At 39.5% G+C, this 14,792-nt stretch overlaps 2 protein-coding genes across 2 annotated transcripts in view; one reads left to right on the forward strand and one right to left on the reverse strand.

The window, feature by feature from the left end:
• The window catches only part of GTPBP8 (GTP binding protein 8 (putative)), a 20,066-nt gene extending 16,894 nt beyond the window's left edge, over positions 1-3,172 (forward strand). The window contains exon 7 of the transcript XR_010746778.1: positions 3,099-3,172. The gene's annotated coding sequence lies outside the window, so the exon portion shown is untranslated. The remainder of the gene's footprint in view (positions 1-3,098) is intronic.
• NEPRO (nucleolus and neural progenitor protein) lies at positions 58-13,403 on the reverse strand. Its single transcript, XM_066346954.1, has 9 exons — positions 13,255-13,403; positions 10,001-10,155; positions 9,029-9,108; positions 8,127-8,258; positions 7,554-7,631; positions 5,580-5,941; positions 5,228-5,289; positions 2,998-3,257; positions 58-638 (listed from the first exon to the last, which is right to left on the reverse strand). The coding sequence occupies exons 1-9, from the start codon at positions 13,355-13,357 to the stop codon at positions 176-178; spliced, it is 1,695 nt and encodes a 564-aa protein (XP_066203051.1). The 5' UTR covers positions 13,358-13,403; the 3' UTR covers positions 58-175.
• Between the last annotated feature and the right edge of the window lie 1,389 nt (positions 13,404-14,792).

A 14,792-nucleotide genomic window follows, 5' to 3' on the forward strand; every position in this document is an offset into this window, starting at 1 on the left:
CAAAGCTGCTCTAAATGTTTATTGAACTGAAATAAACTGCTATACAGTGTTGCACTAAATCAGCTCCTTTGAGTCCAAGTGGTGCTTTCAGATCTTCCAGCTCTGGAGAGTTGCACTTAAACAGCTGAACACTGGACTGGTTTGCTAATCACTTAGCAGTCTCACACATGAGCATCTAAACTCCCATTAAAGCAAAAATGTCATCAATGTCATCTGTCTCCTTAATGATTCCTGATGTATTATGTTTATTTATTTGCATCATGGTCCATGGATCAGTTTTGTTTTCATTGCTTCCCGTAGGATTTCCATGGTTTTCTTTCTCCTTAGTTTGTATGACAGGATTTGTAACTCTGTTACTCAGGAGTTGCTTGCTGTTAGGGTAGAGCTGAGTTCTAAGGACCGCACAGTGTGCGAGTCTCCGTTGACTAGTATCTGTAGAGCTCTGCGTCCCTTTAAGGGACTGCTGAGTTTCCTTTAAAAGAATTGACTGCCACTTGCTCTGTGGTTTTCTCTGTCTCAGTAAAAATGTACTCTGTGATCGTCTTAGTCTCAGGTGACGCTTTGAAGTTTTGCTGTCTGAGCCACGAAGAAGGCAGTTGCACAGAGATGCTTTTACACACTCTAGTTTCCTGGGCAAGCTGTAAGGGAGAGAGAGAAAGGAAAAATCTGATATTGTTAAAATGCAGAGAAAACATTCTCAAAAACTACTTTTAACATCTCTTTGCCAACTTCCAACAAAAATATATACATTTTATCTAAGTCCCATGACTGTGCACTTCCCAGAATCATGAAGAACGATAAGGAAATAGGAGCTTCAACCCAAAGCTGTGCTCTCGGAGCACAGCCCCCTCGTTCACGTTGTAGGCAAAGGTGAACCCACTATGTTCCACAAGTAAAGTAACTCCTAAAACTGCTTAGCAAGGTAGCTAAACAGTGCTTTTCCCCGATAATTACTAATCTTTTCATAATGTAATTAATAGGAGTAGAACTGAGGAAAGGATATATCTCAAATAGAAACAAAGTATCTGTGAGGGTGCATTAGTCCATTTCTGGATAAACAACTTAGTGTAGCAGTAAACCAATAAGAAAAAAGGAATAAAAATGAAGGAGTTTATATAATAATGAGAGCACAGGGCTTCTGTCACAGACGAATTGACAGACTTGAGCTATGTAATTTGTGATTGAGATATCAAGTTTGGGAATTCAGAACTCAGATAGCTGATTACTTTAGGTGTTCTGCTTCTGAACAGGGTGCACTGCTACAAAGCACGTCGGTACCCGACTGCCTCCCTGCTTGTGAGTCAGACTCCAGAAGGATTAGGATGGGTCTGCACTTCCTGCCTCAACACCCTCCCTCTTCCTTTTTAAACAAGTATAGACTTTTGTGGAAGCCCATTGTAATAGTAATTCATGATCTGTGTTTCCAAACTGCCTTCTTGTCTTAATATAAGCGGTGATTTAAGTGCGGAGAGGGTAAATATATTTCCCTACTGAAATGGAAAGAGAGAGAATGAAAACAGAAGAATCAGGATCTCAATTAACTTCTGGGTCTCCAACACCCTGAACAAAATCCTTTACAGTATTTCCTCATCTATATAAATAGGAATAGTACTGCCCACCCCACAGTGACTGTGGGCACTAAGTAGATTTAAACTGTACATTACTGAAACTGAAACAGGACAGGATGAAGGAGCACTATATTTTTGTGAGGTACAAAATAATGGTTTAACCAAATAAACCCCAGGGTGTTATTATCCTTCTCATTAACTTTTAATGATTAACAACTTGGCCTCATTTACCCCAACATTAAACCCAGTCTTGAACAGAACAATTCCCTCCATCTCAGGCTGAGTTTCCACCCTGAGAAAAATCCTTTTTCGAAGGCTAACAGGCCTTTTGGAGATCCCAATGTAAAACCCTTCTAACAATTTATTCCTTAGGAATACTTAATTTCTCCCCTAGATCTTAATCAAAACTTCTTACAAAACCCTCACTATCAAATTTACTAAAATGGGAGTATCTTTTCCATACCTTTTAAAAGAAATTTTAACAAATTTTAGACAAAGTGATTCATCCATGGGAACCATTGTCAAGTCCTGAATATATATATCTATGTCTATAACTATGATAAGAAATTAGGTCATGATATGCCAAGATTGCAGGTTCAATCCCCAGTCAGGGCATATACAAGAATCAGTCAATGAATGCATAAGTAAGTGGAACAAATAGGTCAATGTTTCTCTCTCTCCCTTCTTCACTTTCTAAAAATCAATAAATGAAAATAAAAGTTATGGTGGATACAGAATATTTCTTGAAGGATCCATTCAGAATGGCTGCCTCTGTGAAGGGGGACTAAGGATCTTTATAGCCATTTGTGACTGATAATGTTATCATGGACATCTGTTGTTTTTCAATTAAAAAGAAAACCCTGAAGTGTCTAATTTCATGTATTATTTCAAGCGATAATGACTGACTCACAATCAAAGATAGCCATCCTTAAGCAGTTCTGTGAATGTAAGAAATCACAGGAAGGGAAGAAACCAGTTCATGGAGAGTCCAGCCCCTGTGAACAAGCATTACCCGGCCCTGACCTCGGAGTCTGGCGTGTGCCCTTGTAGAAGGCAGGCACCTTCTTCTTCAGCTCTCACACTCTCCTGCTGCACTGAAGCTGTGGGCACACTGGCCGTCTTTCCTACTAATGCTAGAGCTCTGAGGATTAAGTCTGTCTTACACACTATTGTATTCCCAGACACTTCTAATGCTTCTGAATAAACAGATGGAATGGTAAAGAGTATAAATGAATTAATCCAATTAACCAAGTTTACTTTACTCCTCCTTGTGACATAATTTTGCCTAACAAAAGCAGCAAACTAAATTCCACTTTGAGTAGATACCACTTTTACCTTCCTCAGGCTACTGGACATCCCATTTTAAAGAAAGCTGACTTGAATATATGGTAGATACTTTTGCCAGATATTTTTGTAATACTCTACCTACCTATAACCTTGAGCTTCCACATGTTTAAGACGGTTACTTTTAAGGAGTTTGTTGCCCAGAAAGGAAGCCTGAGACTTGAGTTTTTTGCTCTTGCACCACAGAATTGCCTTTTGGATTCCTTCAGAAAGTTGCGTGAAAGTCTTAGCCTCTTGGAATCTTTGCACAAATCTTTTGGCACAGGACGTTCCTATCACTTTCTGAGAAGAATGTTTGGTTGCCTTTAGTTGGGATTGAGGATGTTTAAACTCAAAACTGGCCTCCTGAAACATGGAAAGGTGAGAGAAATACACAGTTTGTTACTGAACTGTAAATATATAACAGAAAAATTGACTCACAGACTATCAAAATTTAAAAATCTATCTTAAAAAAAAAACTTTTTAAAACTCACTGTACTTTCCTTTTGTCCTAAAAAAGACTTTAATTGCTTCTAACAAGATTCTTTCCCTCTCTGTGCTATAATAGATCCCATCTATAGCTGAATTCAGTTATACATGGGAAATGATGTAAATATTCTAACATGTCTCTTTTACCTGCCTATAAGAATAAAACTCCACGATTAAATGTTGGTCAAATCCTATCTGGTGGGGGGAGAAAACACTGAAGAGCTATTTTCTCTATACTTCTGGACTACCACAACTTGTTTTTCACTTATTTCTGTACCCTGGAAACACAGGAAGACAGATAATTGCTGAACATCTGTTAAAAACGCTTACTGAGTAGCATTTCCAATTCCAACTCAACCATCTTCTGTTGTGGTACCTGTCTCTTCAATCCATCTTTCCATAGCAAGTCAATTCTGAGTTTTCCCAACTTTTACTGTTTATGAAAATATGCTACCTAATAGGTCTTCTTCCATCCTTTACTCAAGCTTCCCTTCCAAATTTCTTATCCTCAAGAATGTAAAAAAAATAGTAGAAAATATAAAAGTAGAGACCTATCAGTGCCCTGTGTTGGTGATCAGGTAAAGAAGTCTTACCTAAAAGCAAACTAAGCACATTAGTGCTAATTGCTAAAAATGGGGTAGTAATAGTCATGAATAAGATGCTGACCAACCAACTTCAAAACCTAGGAATAGGTACACAGATGACAGAAGTTTCAAAGGTCACACAGAGCCCCAGTTCTTAAAGGAGCTGACAAAACTATTTTGGGGAGTAGTGTAAATTGTTAAGAACAAAGACTATATAAAACCGAGCTGCCTGCATTGAAATCCCAGCTCCACCCCATATCTTCTGTGTAGCCTGAGCAAGTTTCTGCCCTTTCTGTGCCTCAGTGTTCTCACATGAAATAGGTAAACAGTAACAACAGCACCTATCTCACCATCTGTGTGAGGCTTAGGAGTTAAAATGTTTCTGGTAAAGAGTAAATGCAGTATTATAAGTATATATTATTATTATTATTCCCCCTTGCTCTGGAACTCATGAATTACACATAATGTAAATGAAGGCTGGAAGCCTTATAAATGTTCAGGAAAGCACCGACTTATTAGAAATGACTAAGATTTATTAAATAGAATGGAAGAAATAACCAATGAAGCAAACCAGAAAAAAACAATTTTGAGAAGACAAAGGGTAACAGAAGTCAAATAGTTACCAGATGAAAGAGGGTGACACTGACATCGATTGTTAGGTCCAGAACAAGCAGAATTTACAGACACTAAGAGGAATCATGTTCAAGACTGAACCCTGACAGGAAGAAACAGAAGCCTCATGACAAAGGATGAGGATGATGATAATGATGCTGAAAGTAGATAATAACATCCAACACTGGCTAAGTGTCTACCATACTGCTGACTATGCTAACGCTTTACATGCATTGAGAATACCACAACCCCATGAGGTGCATACTGTTAGAAAACAGAGGCAGGGGCGGGTCAAGAAACTTACATACTCACACAGCTAGCACAAACCAAAGCCAGGACCCAAAGCACTTCTATCTGTCTGCAAACTGAAACTTAAGCTACAGTGTAATCCACACCTACAATGGATCCTAAGGTCACTTTAAAATTTGAGCAAAACTCTTAATAATATGTTTCTTAAGGTATTCTATTAACTATCAATAGTTGCACTAAAATCCTTTGGAGTACCTCCACTCAGAAGCACAGACCGAGACTGAGATGGTACTAAGCTTAGGCCTAGGGACTGAAAACAGAAGATCTGATCTCTGTTCTTGGTAAGTGGCATCTACTCTATACATTAGCAGAAATCGTAAGCTATATTAAAATAAGTCAAACCTGAATAGCTTTGTATTTCAGCTGTTTGCAGAAAGCCCTCACATCCAATTCTGATGACTTTTCTGTGGAGATGGAAAGATCAAATACAAAAACTTAGGCATACTATTTTCAAATCAAATTCTTAAGAGCATGATAACATTTCTTCCCAAATTACTATAAAAAAAGGTAAAGGAAGCAAGAATGATGAAACAATAGAAACAACTTTAAATGCTCAAGCTTATATTACCATACCTCTCTAAAGATAATCAATGTGAGTTAAAATTAAAAGGTATGGGATTTCTTTCTGCACAATCTATGATTATATTGTATTTTCAACATTTTTTTTTTAGTATATGCTATATCAAAGCATTACCTGTGAAGATTTTCTTATTCTTTATTGGCTGTCCAAGATCCACATTATTCTGTATATTGATCTTCATTTGTTCAGCTTTTTTGGATATTCTAAGTGAAGTTTCTTCATTGCACTTCAGTGACTGCTCTTTTGTTAAGAACAGTTTATTTAACAATTTAGTTACTCCTTTAGCTGCAGAAGCTGTAGGCATTTTTTTCTTAAAGACCTCAAAATATGGCTCTCCTAAAAATTCAACAATATCAGAAGGAAAGGTAAAATCTCTGAAGTAAGGCAATGGTTGAATCCTAGAGATCTCTTGAAGCAATTCAAACAGTGGCTCATATAAAGAAATCAGCCTTTTAAAAACACCTTTATAGAGAACCCTAGAAAAAGAAATAGGAGCTTATGAATTAACCAGTAATTACAATTTGCAGATGATATGATAACCACAATAATTCAAAGCTGAAAATAAATGCTTATCAATCTGCCACTACAGATAAAAAACACTATAGCACATATTTGCAAATAGCCAGATCAGGCTAGCCTTAACAGAAAAACCCAAATATAAAATGTTTCTTAAAACTAAATAAAGTATGAGACAGAAAGCTGTCTCAAAGAATGTGCATTGAAGTCATAATTTTTCTCTAGGCTTATTCTAGGTCAGGGGTCGGGAACCTTTTTGGCTGAGAGAGCCATGAACACCACATATTGTAAAATGTAATTCCATGAGAGCCATACAATGACCCATGTACATTACACATTATCCAATAAAAATTTGGTGTTGTCCCAGAGGACAGCTGTGGTTGGCTCCAGCCACCCGCAACCATGAACATGAGCAGCAGGAAATGAATGAATTGTAATACATGAGAATGTTTTATATTTTTAATGTTATTTTTTTTATTAATGATTCGTCTGTGAGCCAGATGCAGCCATCAAAAGAGCCACATCTGGCTCGCGAGCCATAGGTTCCCGACCCTTGTTCTAGGTGGTGAGATTTTAGGTAGACTTCAGGTTCTTTGTTTTCTACTTTTTAAAATTTCTTAAAATTAGCATGTATTATTGTTATAATAGTTATTTTCATTGTAAACTAACATAATTAGTAATTTTAACATTGTTACCTCTAAGAATTAGCAGAATAAAAAACAATATTGGAAATATTTAAGATGTCCAGGTTTAGACTTCCATACAAGGCTTTTAATCTCTTCAAAGACAGAATTTTTGTTCGTTTTTAGTTTTAATTCAGATTAGATATAACCATCTCAGTTGTCTAAAATGGCCCAAAACAGGTCTCTTTACAAATATGGGCCGATTCCCAGTCCCATTATCCATCAAATAAGTTTCAAAATATATAATGAGATATACAAGAGGTCTCTGGTTTGCAGCTACTACTAGTGTTCTTTACCCACACCTTAAAAACCAGGGGGGTTTCTTTCCAGTCACCATGCATTTGAGCCCTAGAGCAGGAGCTGGCTCTTCGTTACAATTCGTGTTTGCAAGACACAGAATGGCTCTAGTTAATTAAGCAGTAAAGGTGTTTAGTAAAAAGGAAAAAAAAATGGTGTTCCGTGGTGTTCCAGGTGGACAAGAAGAGTCTGGAGCACATAAGGAAGGTCATTGCCATTAACAGTTAGAAACATAGAGGCAAAAAGAGTCAAGTGATACAACCTTCCCAGGAATACCTTCATTTTAAATGGGCTAGTAGTTGCTGTATGATTACAGCAGCCATTTTTTATTATTCCAGATATTGATCCTAGGAATCCAGTTTTGAATTGTTTGGTGTTGAGGTGATCTCCTGGCTTCAGATTTAAAGCCTAATCTTTTGACATACCTCAACAGTTAGTCTCCAAATCCACCCCACATAAACTCAGATCTAATGAAACAACTCCTGCAACATAAGCAACACATGGGAAAACAAATATGAAAACCAGTGAGAAACCCGAGCTGAGTTAGAGATGAAAAAGAAATGAAGGATGTTGAAGGTGTGTACATACATACCATAATCTGCTCACCAGCCCAACGATAACAAGGTTTAAAATAATGAATTCTTGCAAACCTAAGTGTTTCACAGTCAAGCTAGAGAATTAAGTTAAAGTCGGAAAACAAAACCAAAATAATTTGGATTTTCTAAGTTACATTTATGAAAGAACTAGACTGGAAATAGGATTTTCTTGAGGAATTAAAGCCTTAAAACCTGCTCTATGTACAGCATTTGGAAACCTAAAAATAAATATTCACTCTGCTCACTATTAAATTCAGTTTCTAAGGTTTAGTTGTATTTTTTTAACTTTCACTTTTTTTCCTTTTTTTCTTTGCTTGTTTCTAAGGTTTAGTTTCTAAGATTAAGAATGTCTGTCAATGTCCTCAGGATAATAAATACTAGCGAGAAACAGGCAGTCTCCGGCAATGGTTGTAACAGGCAATTCCTGAGTAAAGGAGGCCAAGAAGCAACATTTTTAAATCCCCATAGGTTTTAACTCCTATAGAACCCCCTAGCTTTCAAACAGAAATACTACTAAATTTATCCAAACAATTCCAACTGAGAAGGTATTTCATTTGACTCAAGGATACAGAAATGTCTTGCAGCAACAGTCCAGCAAGCGAAGTAGTAACTTGCAGGCTCCCAAAATCTTCATCAACACCAGTTCCACCACTGGCTGGCTGGGGATGACACACGCTTTGGTAGTTACAGGCTGATTTTCACTTGACAAAACAGAAAGGGACATTACTTTCATCATTAAATATAAAGCACTTAGGCCCTGGCCAGTTGGCTCAGCGGTAGAGCGTAGGCCTAGCGTGCGGAGGACCCGGGTTCGATTCCCGGCCAGGGCACACAGGAGAAGCGCCCATTTGCTTCTCCACCCCTCTGCCGCGCTTTCCTCCCTGTCTCTCTCTTCCCCTCCCGCAGCCGAGGCTCCATTGGAGCAAAGATGGCCCGGGCGCTGGGGATGGCTCTGTGGCCTCTGCCTCAGGCGCTGGAGTGGCTCTGGTCGCAACATGGCGACGCCCAGGATGGGCAGAGCATCGCCCCCTGGTGGGCAGAGCGTCGCCCCTGGTGGGCGTGCCGGGTGGATCCCGGTGGGGCGCATGCGGGAGTCTGTCTGACTGTCTCTCCCTGTTTCCAGCTTCAGAAAAATGAAAAAAAAAAAAAAAAAGAAAAATATAAAGCACTTAGATAGTTTTCTCAAATTGCTTTAAGTTCAACTTGAGGTAGTTATGCTCAATGATGACTTACTGGAGTTTACAGACACTGATGTTTCAATATTATCTTATAATTTTCCAGATTTCAAGTCACCCCAGTCCCTCCTACAAGCCAACAAAGGAAGGTTACCACAAGTACCAGGTGCCCCTTATTAAACAAAATTTGTACAGCTGAGGTATAATGTAGTTACATTCCAACACTAAGCAGAAGAAAACCAGAGGGAGATCCCAGCATGACAGAGCTCCCACCACAGAGCAACTGGACCACTTACCTGGAAGAAAACAACTCAGACAGATCTTGAATTGAACCCTCCAAATTCATGTTTTTCAAACGTTTTAAACATTGTTCAACCTGAAAGGGGAAGAACAGCTCAAATTCATATGTATATAATAAAAGGAAGAAGCAGAAAAAATAAAACACCAAATTTTTCTAACTGGATAATTACAACTTGGAATCCTGGAGAAATTTGTTCAACCTGAGATGAGTTTGGTTTAGAACCAAAGACTCAGAAGGAGATAAAAAGCTGCCCAGACACGAACACTTAGGGAGAGACCATGATCCCAGATCTTTCTCTGATGAAGAAATCTTCATCTTTTTACCATAAGTAATGGGAGTAGAAAATTAACCAGAGAGCATGAACCTGTAAGTTTAGAGACTGTGTCTTTTTCTTCCCTGTACACTATGCACAATGTCTGACATAGAAAGTTACAAAAAATACTTGCAGAATTAAGAAAGTGAATCAGTGAATGAGAATATAAAGAACCCAGTGTAGGGGGCTCTATTCTTTGGTGTAGCCCCTAAATTGAAGGGCCCAATTTTGTCTTAAACTCCAAAAATTACACTAAGCCATTTCACATAATTTGTTATATACCCGTTGACTGTAATATATTACCAATTAGATTATATACTCCACAATAAATAAACTACAACTTTGTTCTTTTTGTGATTTTAGGTATTTGATTATGCCCAGGAAATTATTTCTTAATCCGGTACTTTGTCTTGATCATATCACTTATCTTTGAGTTAGGAAATGGCATTGTAATTTATTATAGATTGTGTAAAATGAAGAAAACTTTTCATAAAAATTACCTCCCAGACAGGACTGGGAAAGAGTTTAAGTTCTTATAAGTCACAAGTACTTTACTCAGTTTCTATAAATAACAAAATATTAAGTAGTAGTGTGATCTCCATCTTCATAAAGTAAACATGTTGAGTCTCAAACACAGCAGGGCTTCCTCCTTACCTGTTTGAGGGCCAAATGGGGCTTGTGGTGGCCCAGTCTGTTGTGATTACTGTAAAGGACTGCACATAACACATCCGTTTCTGCATCTAAGGTTTGATTCTTCAGTGACAGTGTAAGAAGACAGCATTCTTTAATTACAGCTGCAACGCAAAGGTCTAAAACAGAGAACTTTAATAAGAATAATATATAGTTCAGCACGGAGTGTATTATATCAAGATACAAATGAAAGAAGCATCTTTCCATATTTAATTTTTTTTTTAGATTTTATTTATTCATTTTTAGAGAGAGAGAAGAAGAGAAAGAGAAAAAGAAGGAGAGAGAGATAAAGAAAGGGAGAGGAGCAGGAAGCATCAATTCCCATACGTGCCCTGACCAGGCAAGCCCAGGGTTTTGAACCGGCGACCTTGGCAATTCAGGTTGATACTTTATCCACTGCGCCACCACAGGTCAGGCCCATATTTGTTTTAAAGCAGTGATTTTCAACCTTTTTATCTGGAGGCATACATAAACTAAATACTAAAATTCTGCAGCACACCAAAGAATATATTTTTTGCCAATCTGACAAAAAATACATATTTTTTTTATTCATTCACACCAAATGGCTATTGTGTTGGCTGTTGTCATTTTTTTTTTTTTACTTGACGGGAAGAGAGGTCAGTGCCCCTGACTAAATAAGTATTCCACGTTTTAAAAATTCTTACAGCACACTGGTTGAAAGTCGCTGTTTTAAAGCAATCAAGAACAAATACATAATCAGTCTTAACTGGAAAGACGTAACTAATGATTCTAGGTATGTGAGAAGTTGGAAAGTGGTGACAGATGATATGAAGTCCAGAAAGCAAGAGAATGTCTATTAAATAAGTATGTATATCTTTACATCACATTTTATCATGATTTCATAATCTTTCATAGGAATACTTTGTATCAGTCATTTGGTGCACACTTAAACCTTAAGTAAGTACCTTGAAGGTGTAGCATATGTTATATACTTCTCTAAATCCTCAATTTTGTTATGCACAAAAGCAAGACAGAATGGATAAATTAATGCTCTTAAAAGTCAAAGATACTGTATGTGGGTACCACTTTAAAATAAGAATATATTAAGAGAAGAGCAACTAGCATGGCAACTGGAAGTTACTGGATGAATGCCTGAGTGAACACTCAGCAGGAGGTAACCACTTCAAAGTGGGAAACGCTGTATGTTCTGTATGGCTCTAAGCATAGCACTAGAATCCTACATGGAAGTGACACAAAGGCATTATTTCTACACAACATGTGGAACTTGCTTTTGTCCCAACTACTTGAAGCCAGAATGGCTTGCCTTGGGGATAGAGAGTACATCAGTGAACTTCCACCCCTGATAGGAATCCTGTTAAGGAATTTCTGAAGAGAGGAAGAAGGAAGATAATCTGTAAACTGCTAAGGACGGATGGATATGGAGGAGGATGTGATGATTACATGGGTTAAATGCTTTTAATATTAATAACTATCATTTAAGTATTTACAGTATTAGGCACTCTTCTAAATGCTTTACCTATAACATTAACTCTTTCATTCCTCAAAACAGCCTTAAGAGGTAGGTACTGTTTTAACCCCCTTTGAAAATGAGATGAGGAGAGGAACGGTTAGACCAAAGATTTTCAACCAGTGTGCTTCAAGAATTTTTAAAATGTGCACTACCCAACTACCTGTATTTAGTCAGGGGCACTGACCGCTTTTCCCATCCAGTGGTAGTCAACCTGGTCCCTACCACCCACTAGTGGGTGTTCCAGCTTTCATGGTGGGCGGTAGCGGAGTAACCAAAGTATAAATAAAAAGATAGATTTAACTATAGTAAGTTGTTTTATAAAGATTTATTCTGCCAAACTTAGCGAAAATCTGACATAAAGTACTTGGTAAGTAACTATTATTATATGCTTTAACTTGCTGTAACTCTGCTTTATAAATTTTATAAAGTAAAGTTACTTCCCTACTTTATAAATCCCCATTACTGTGGAACCGGTGGGCGGTTAGAAAATTTTACTACTAAGAGAGATACAAAAGTGGGCAGTAGGTATAAAAAGGTTGATGACCCCTGCCAAATAATAAAAATGAAAACAGCTAACATGATAACCACCCAGTGTGTATCAATCAAAATTTCACCTATTATTTTTGTCAGATAGATAAAAAAATAATATTTTTTGGTGTGCTGCACAATTTTAGTAATTAGTTTATGTATGCCATGAGATGAAAAAGTTTGAAAAGAGATCGGTTAGACAATGACAATTACCAGCAAAGAGAAGAGCCAGAATTCAAATTTAAGGCACCTGGCCAAACTCCAACTACCTCCACTGCCTAAAAATAACAATACCATCATACATTGGTAAAACTAGAGGTACAGGGTGATCATTCCACAAATGTCTAATCACCATGTGTACACCTGAAACTAATACTGTATGTCAACTGTAATTGAAAAATTAAAAGAAATTATTAAACCTGCTATCATATATTCTGCCAAATGCCTTTTTTCAAGTGTTTTCAACTATAAAGATTGGTGTTTGACAGATTAAATTTTAAATTTCTGTGTCTTCCAAACAGTATTATGCAATCATTCATTTTGCATGCATTGCTTGAGTGCCTATTGTATGCCAGGTACGTACTAGGTAGCTTCTAGGTATATGAGGAACTAGAGTCACAGAGGGTAATCATAGAGCAGGACATTTAAAATTCTAGATTGACTGCTGTAAGTATATATCGTAATTTGTTGGATATTACAAAAAAATAAAAATAAAAAAAGCACTGATGCTCTCAACAATCCGTGATGGGTAAGGGAGGACTAACCCCATTTTACAAATGAGGAACCAGGGGCCTGGATAGATCGCCTTTCAAGTCCAGAGGGCCTAAAGGACTCCCCCAGCTGCCGGGAGGCAGCAGTCAGGAAAGGGGCTGAGGGTGAGCAGGGCTCCCGGTGGCCTGAGCGAACACGGGTGCGGAGGCAGCATTTTCTGTGACGCTCGCCGCGCCCGCCTTTCTCCGCCCTCTCTGCCCCGGGCTGGGCCCCGGGGCTGGGTCGCTCCAACACTGGGCTCAGGGAGGGGATCTGAAGCCGCAGACCCTCCAAGACTCTCGGGCAAACCGAGCCCAGGTTCCCCGCAGCCTGTTCCGCGCCCCTTCCTCGCGCCTCGGCTCAGGAGGCCCCGCCCCCCACGCACGTGCGCCGCCCGGCGGACCCCGCCTCCGAAAACGCCAGCCAGCCGGCCGGGCGCCTCACTCACCCAGGGTCGCGCCGGGATCCTGGACTGTCACTGAGCTACGGCTCCCCGCCTTGGGGATTCTCACGCGGTTCCACGGCTCCGGGAACTGCAGCAGCGCAGCCATCTTGCGAGTGGGGCTGGCAGAGGCAGAGCAGGGCGGGACCAGTGGAACCCCGGAAGGAGGGGAGATGAGAACAAGCATGGGAGCGGGAAGCGGGGGGCGGGGCGGGGCGAAGGGCGGGGCGGGAGGCGAGGGGCGGGGCGAGGCGAGGGGCGGGAGGTGGGGCGAGAGGAGGCGAGGGGCGGGGCGCAGGAAGGTTTTTCCGGAATCGTGGACCAAACACTGAACTGGCAAGGACCCAAGTGGGCACCAATGGACGTGTGTCAGCATCATGGGAGAGTTTTGAGGTAAAAAGCCTCATCCCGCTACTAATCTAAATCTCGGGGTTGGGGCGAGGATTCTGCGTTTTCTGTATGCTTACCGCAGGGGATTTTAAGGCAAGACCAACCTTGGAGCTACAGTACTTCAAGGCGTTATAGACGTGGAAACTGGGGCCCAGATTTCAGTTGCTGCATGCACCCGTAACTCTACCTCAGACATTAGGAGAAAAGGAAGAAATGAAATAAAGAGGATTATGCAAAGTGTGGACTGGGTAATTACAGGAGTGATTTACTTGAGATAGTCCAGGCTCCTCTGTCTTGAGCAATTGCAAAACCGCAATCACATCAAAGAAACTTGTAAGTTGGCTGACTTTCTGTCAATTACAGCCTCAGTATCTAAGACTAGATGTTCCAAGCTCTGCTGATCCTGGCGTCATTGTCTTTCTATTTGTTCATTTATCTTCAACCACACTAATGCCACGTTATTGAAGTAGTTAAGGCTCCTATGGTAATGTATTAGAGAGGCAGTTAGTGGGTTTTGGAGACACACGGCCAAGGTTCTAATTGGAGCTCTTCCCGTTTACTGGCTCTGTGATCTCAAGAAAGTTACTTACCTCCTCCAAACCTTAATATCCTTACAGTAAAAGGAAGACAGTAATAGTGTCTGCCTCACGGAGCAGTAAATGTGTTAGAACAGTGTGTGGCATACAAACACGTACCAGAATTAATACTGTTGACACTTTGTTTATTACAAGTAACATTGCCTTGTTAAAACACTTCCCATGCTTCGTGTGTGCGCCTTGCACTCACTAACTTCTCTACTGGACCATTCTCCTGACACACAATCTCCCCTCCTCAGCTGTGGGGTCATCACTTCTAGGTAATTCTTCCTGAACATTCCTTCCTCACTCTGTAACTTGATATAGAGACCACTTTACCTACTACTGCCATGCCTTGTGTTGGCCTCTTTACTTGCTTTCTGTTGCTGCTATAACAAATTACAACAAATGTGTCATTTAAAATAATAATACAGTCATTATATTACATTTTTGAAGGTCAGAAGTAAAAAAATCAATCTCACTGGTCTAAAATCAGCAGGGCTGTTTCCTTCTGGAAGCTTTAGTGTAGAATTCACTTCCTTGCTTTTTCCAGCTTCTAACGGCCACCTGCATTTCTTG

This window comes from Saccopteryx leptura, chromosome 8 (genome assembly GCF_036850995.1).
Source record: "Saccopteryx leptura isolate mSacLep1 chromosome 8, mSacLep1_pri_phased_curated, whole genome shotgun sequence".
NCBI lineage: Eukaryota > Metazoa > Chordata > Mammalia > Chiroptera > Emballonuridae > Saccopteryx > Saccopteryx leptura.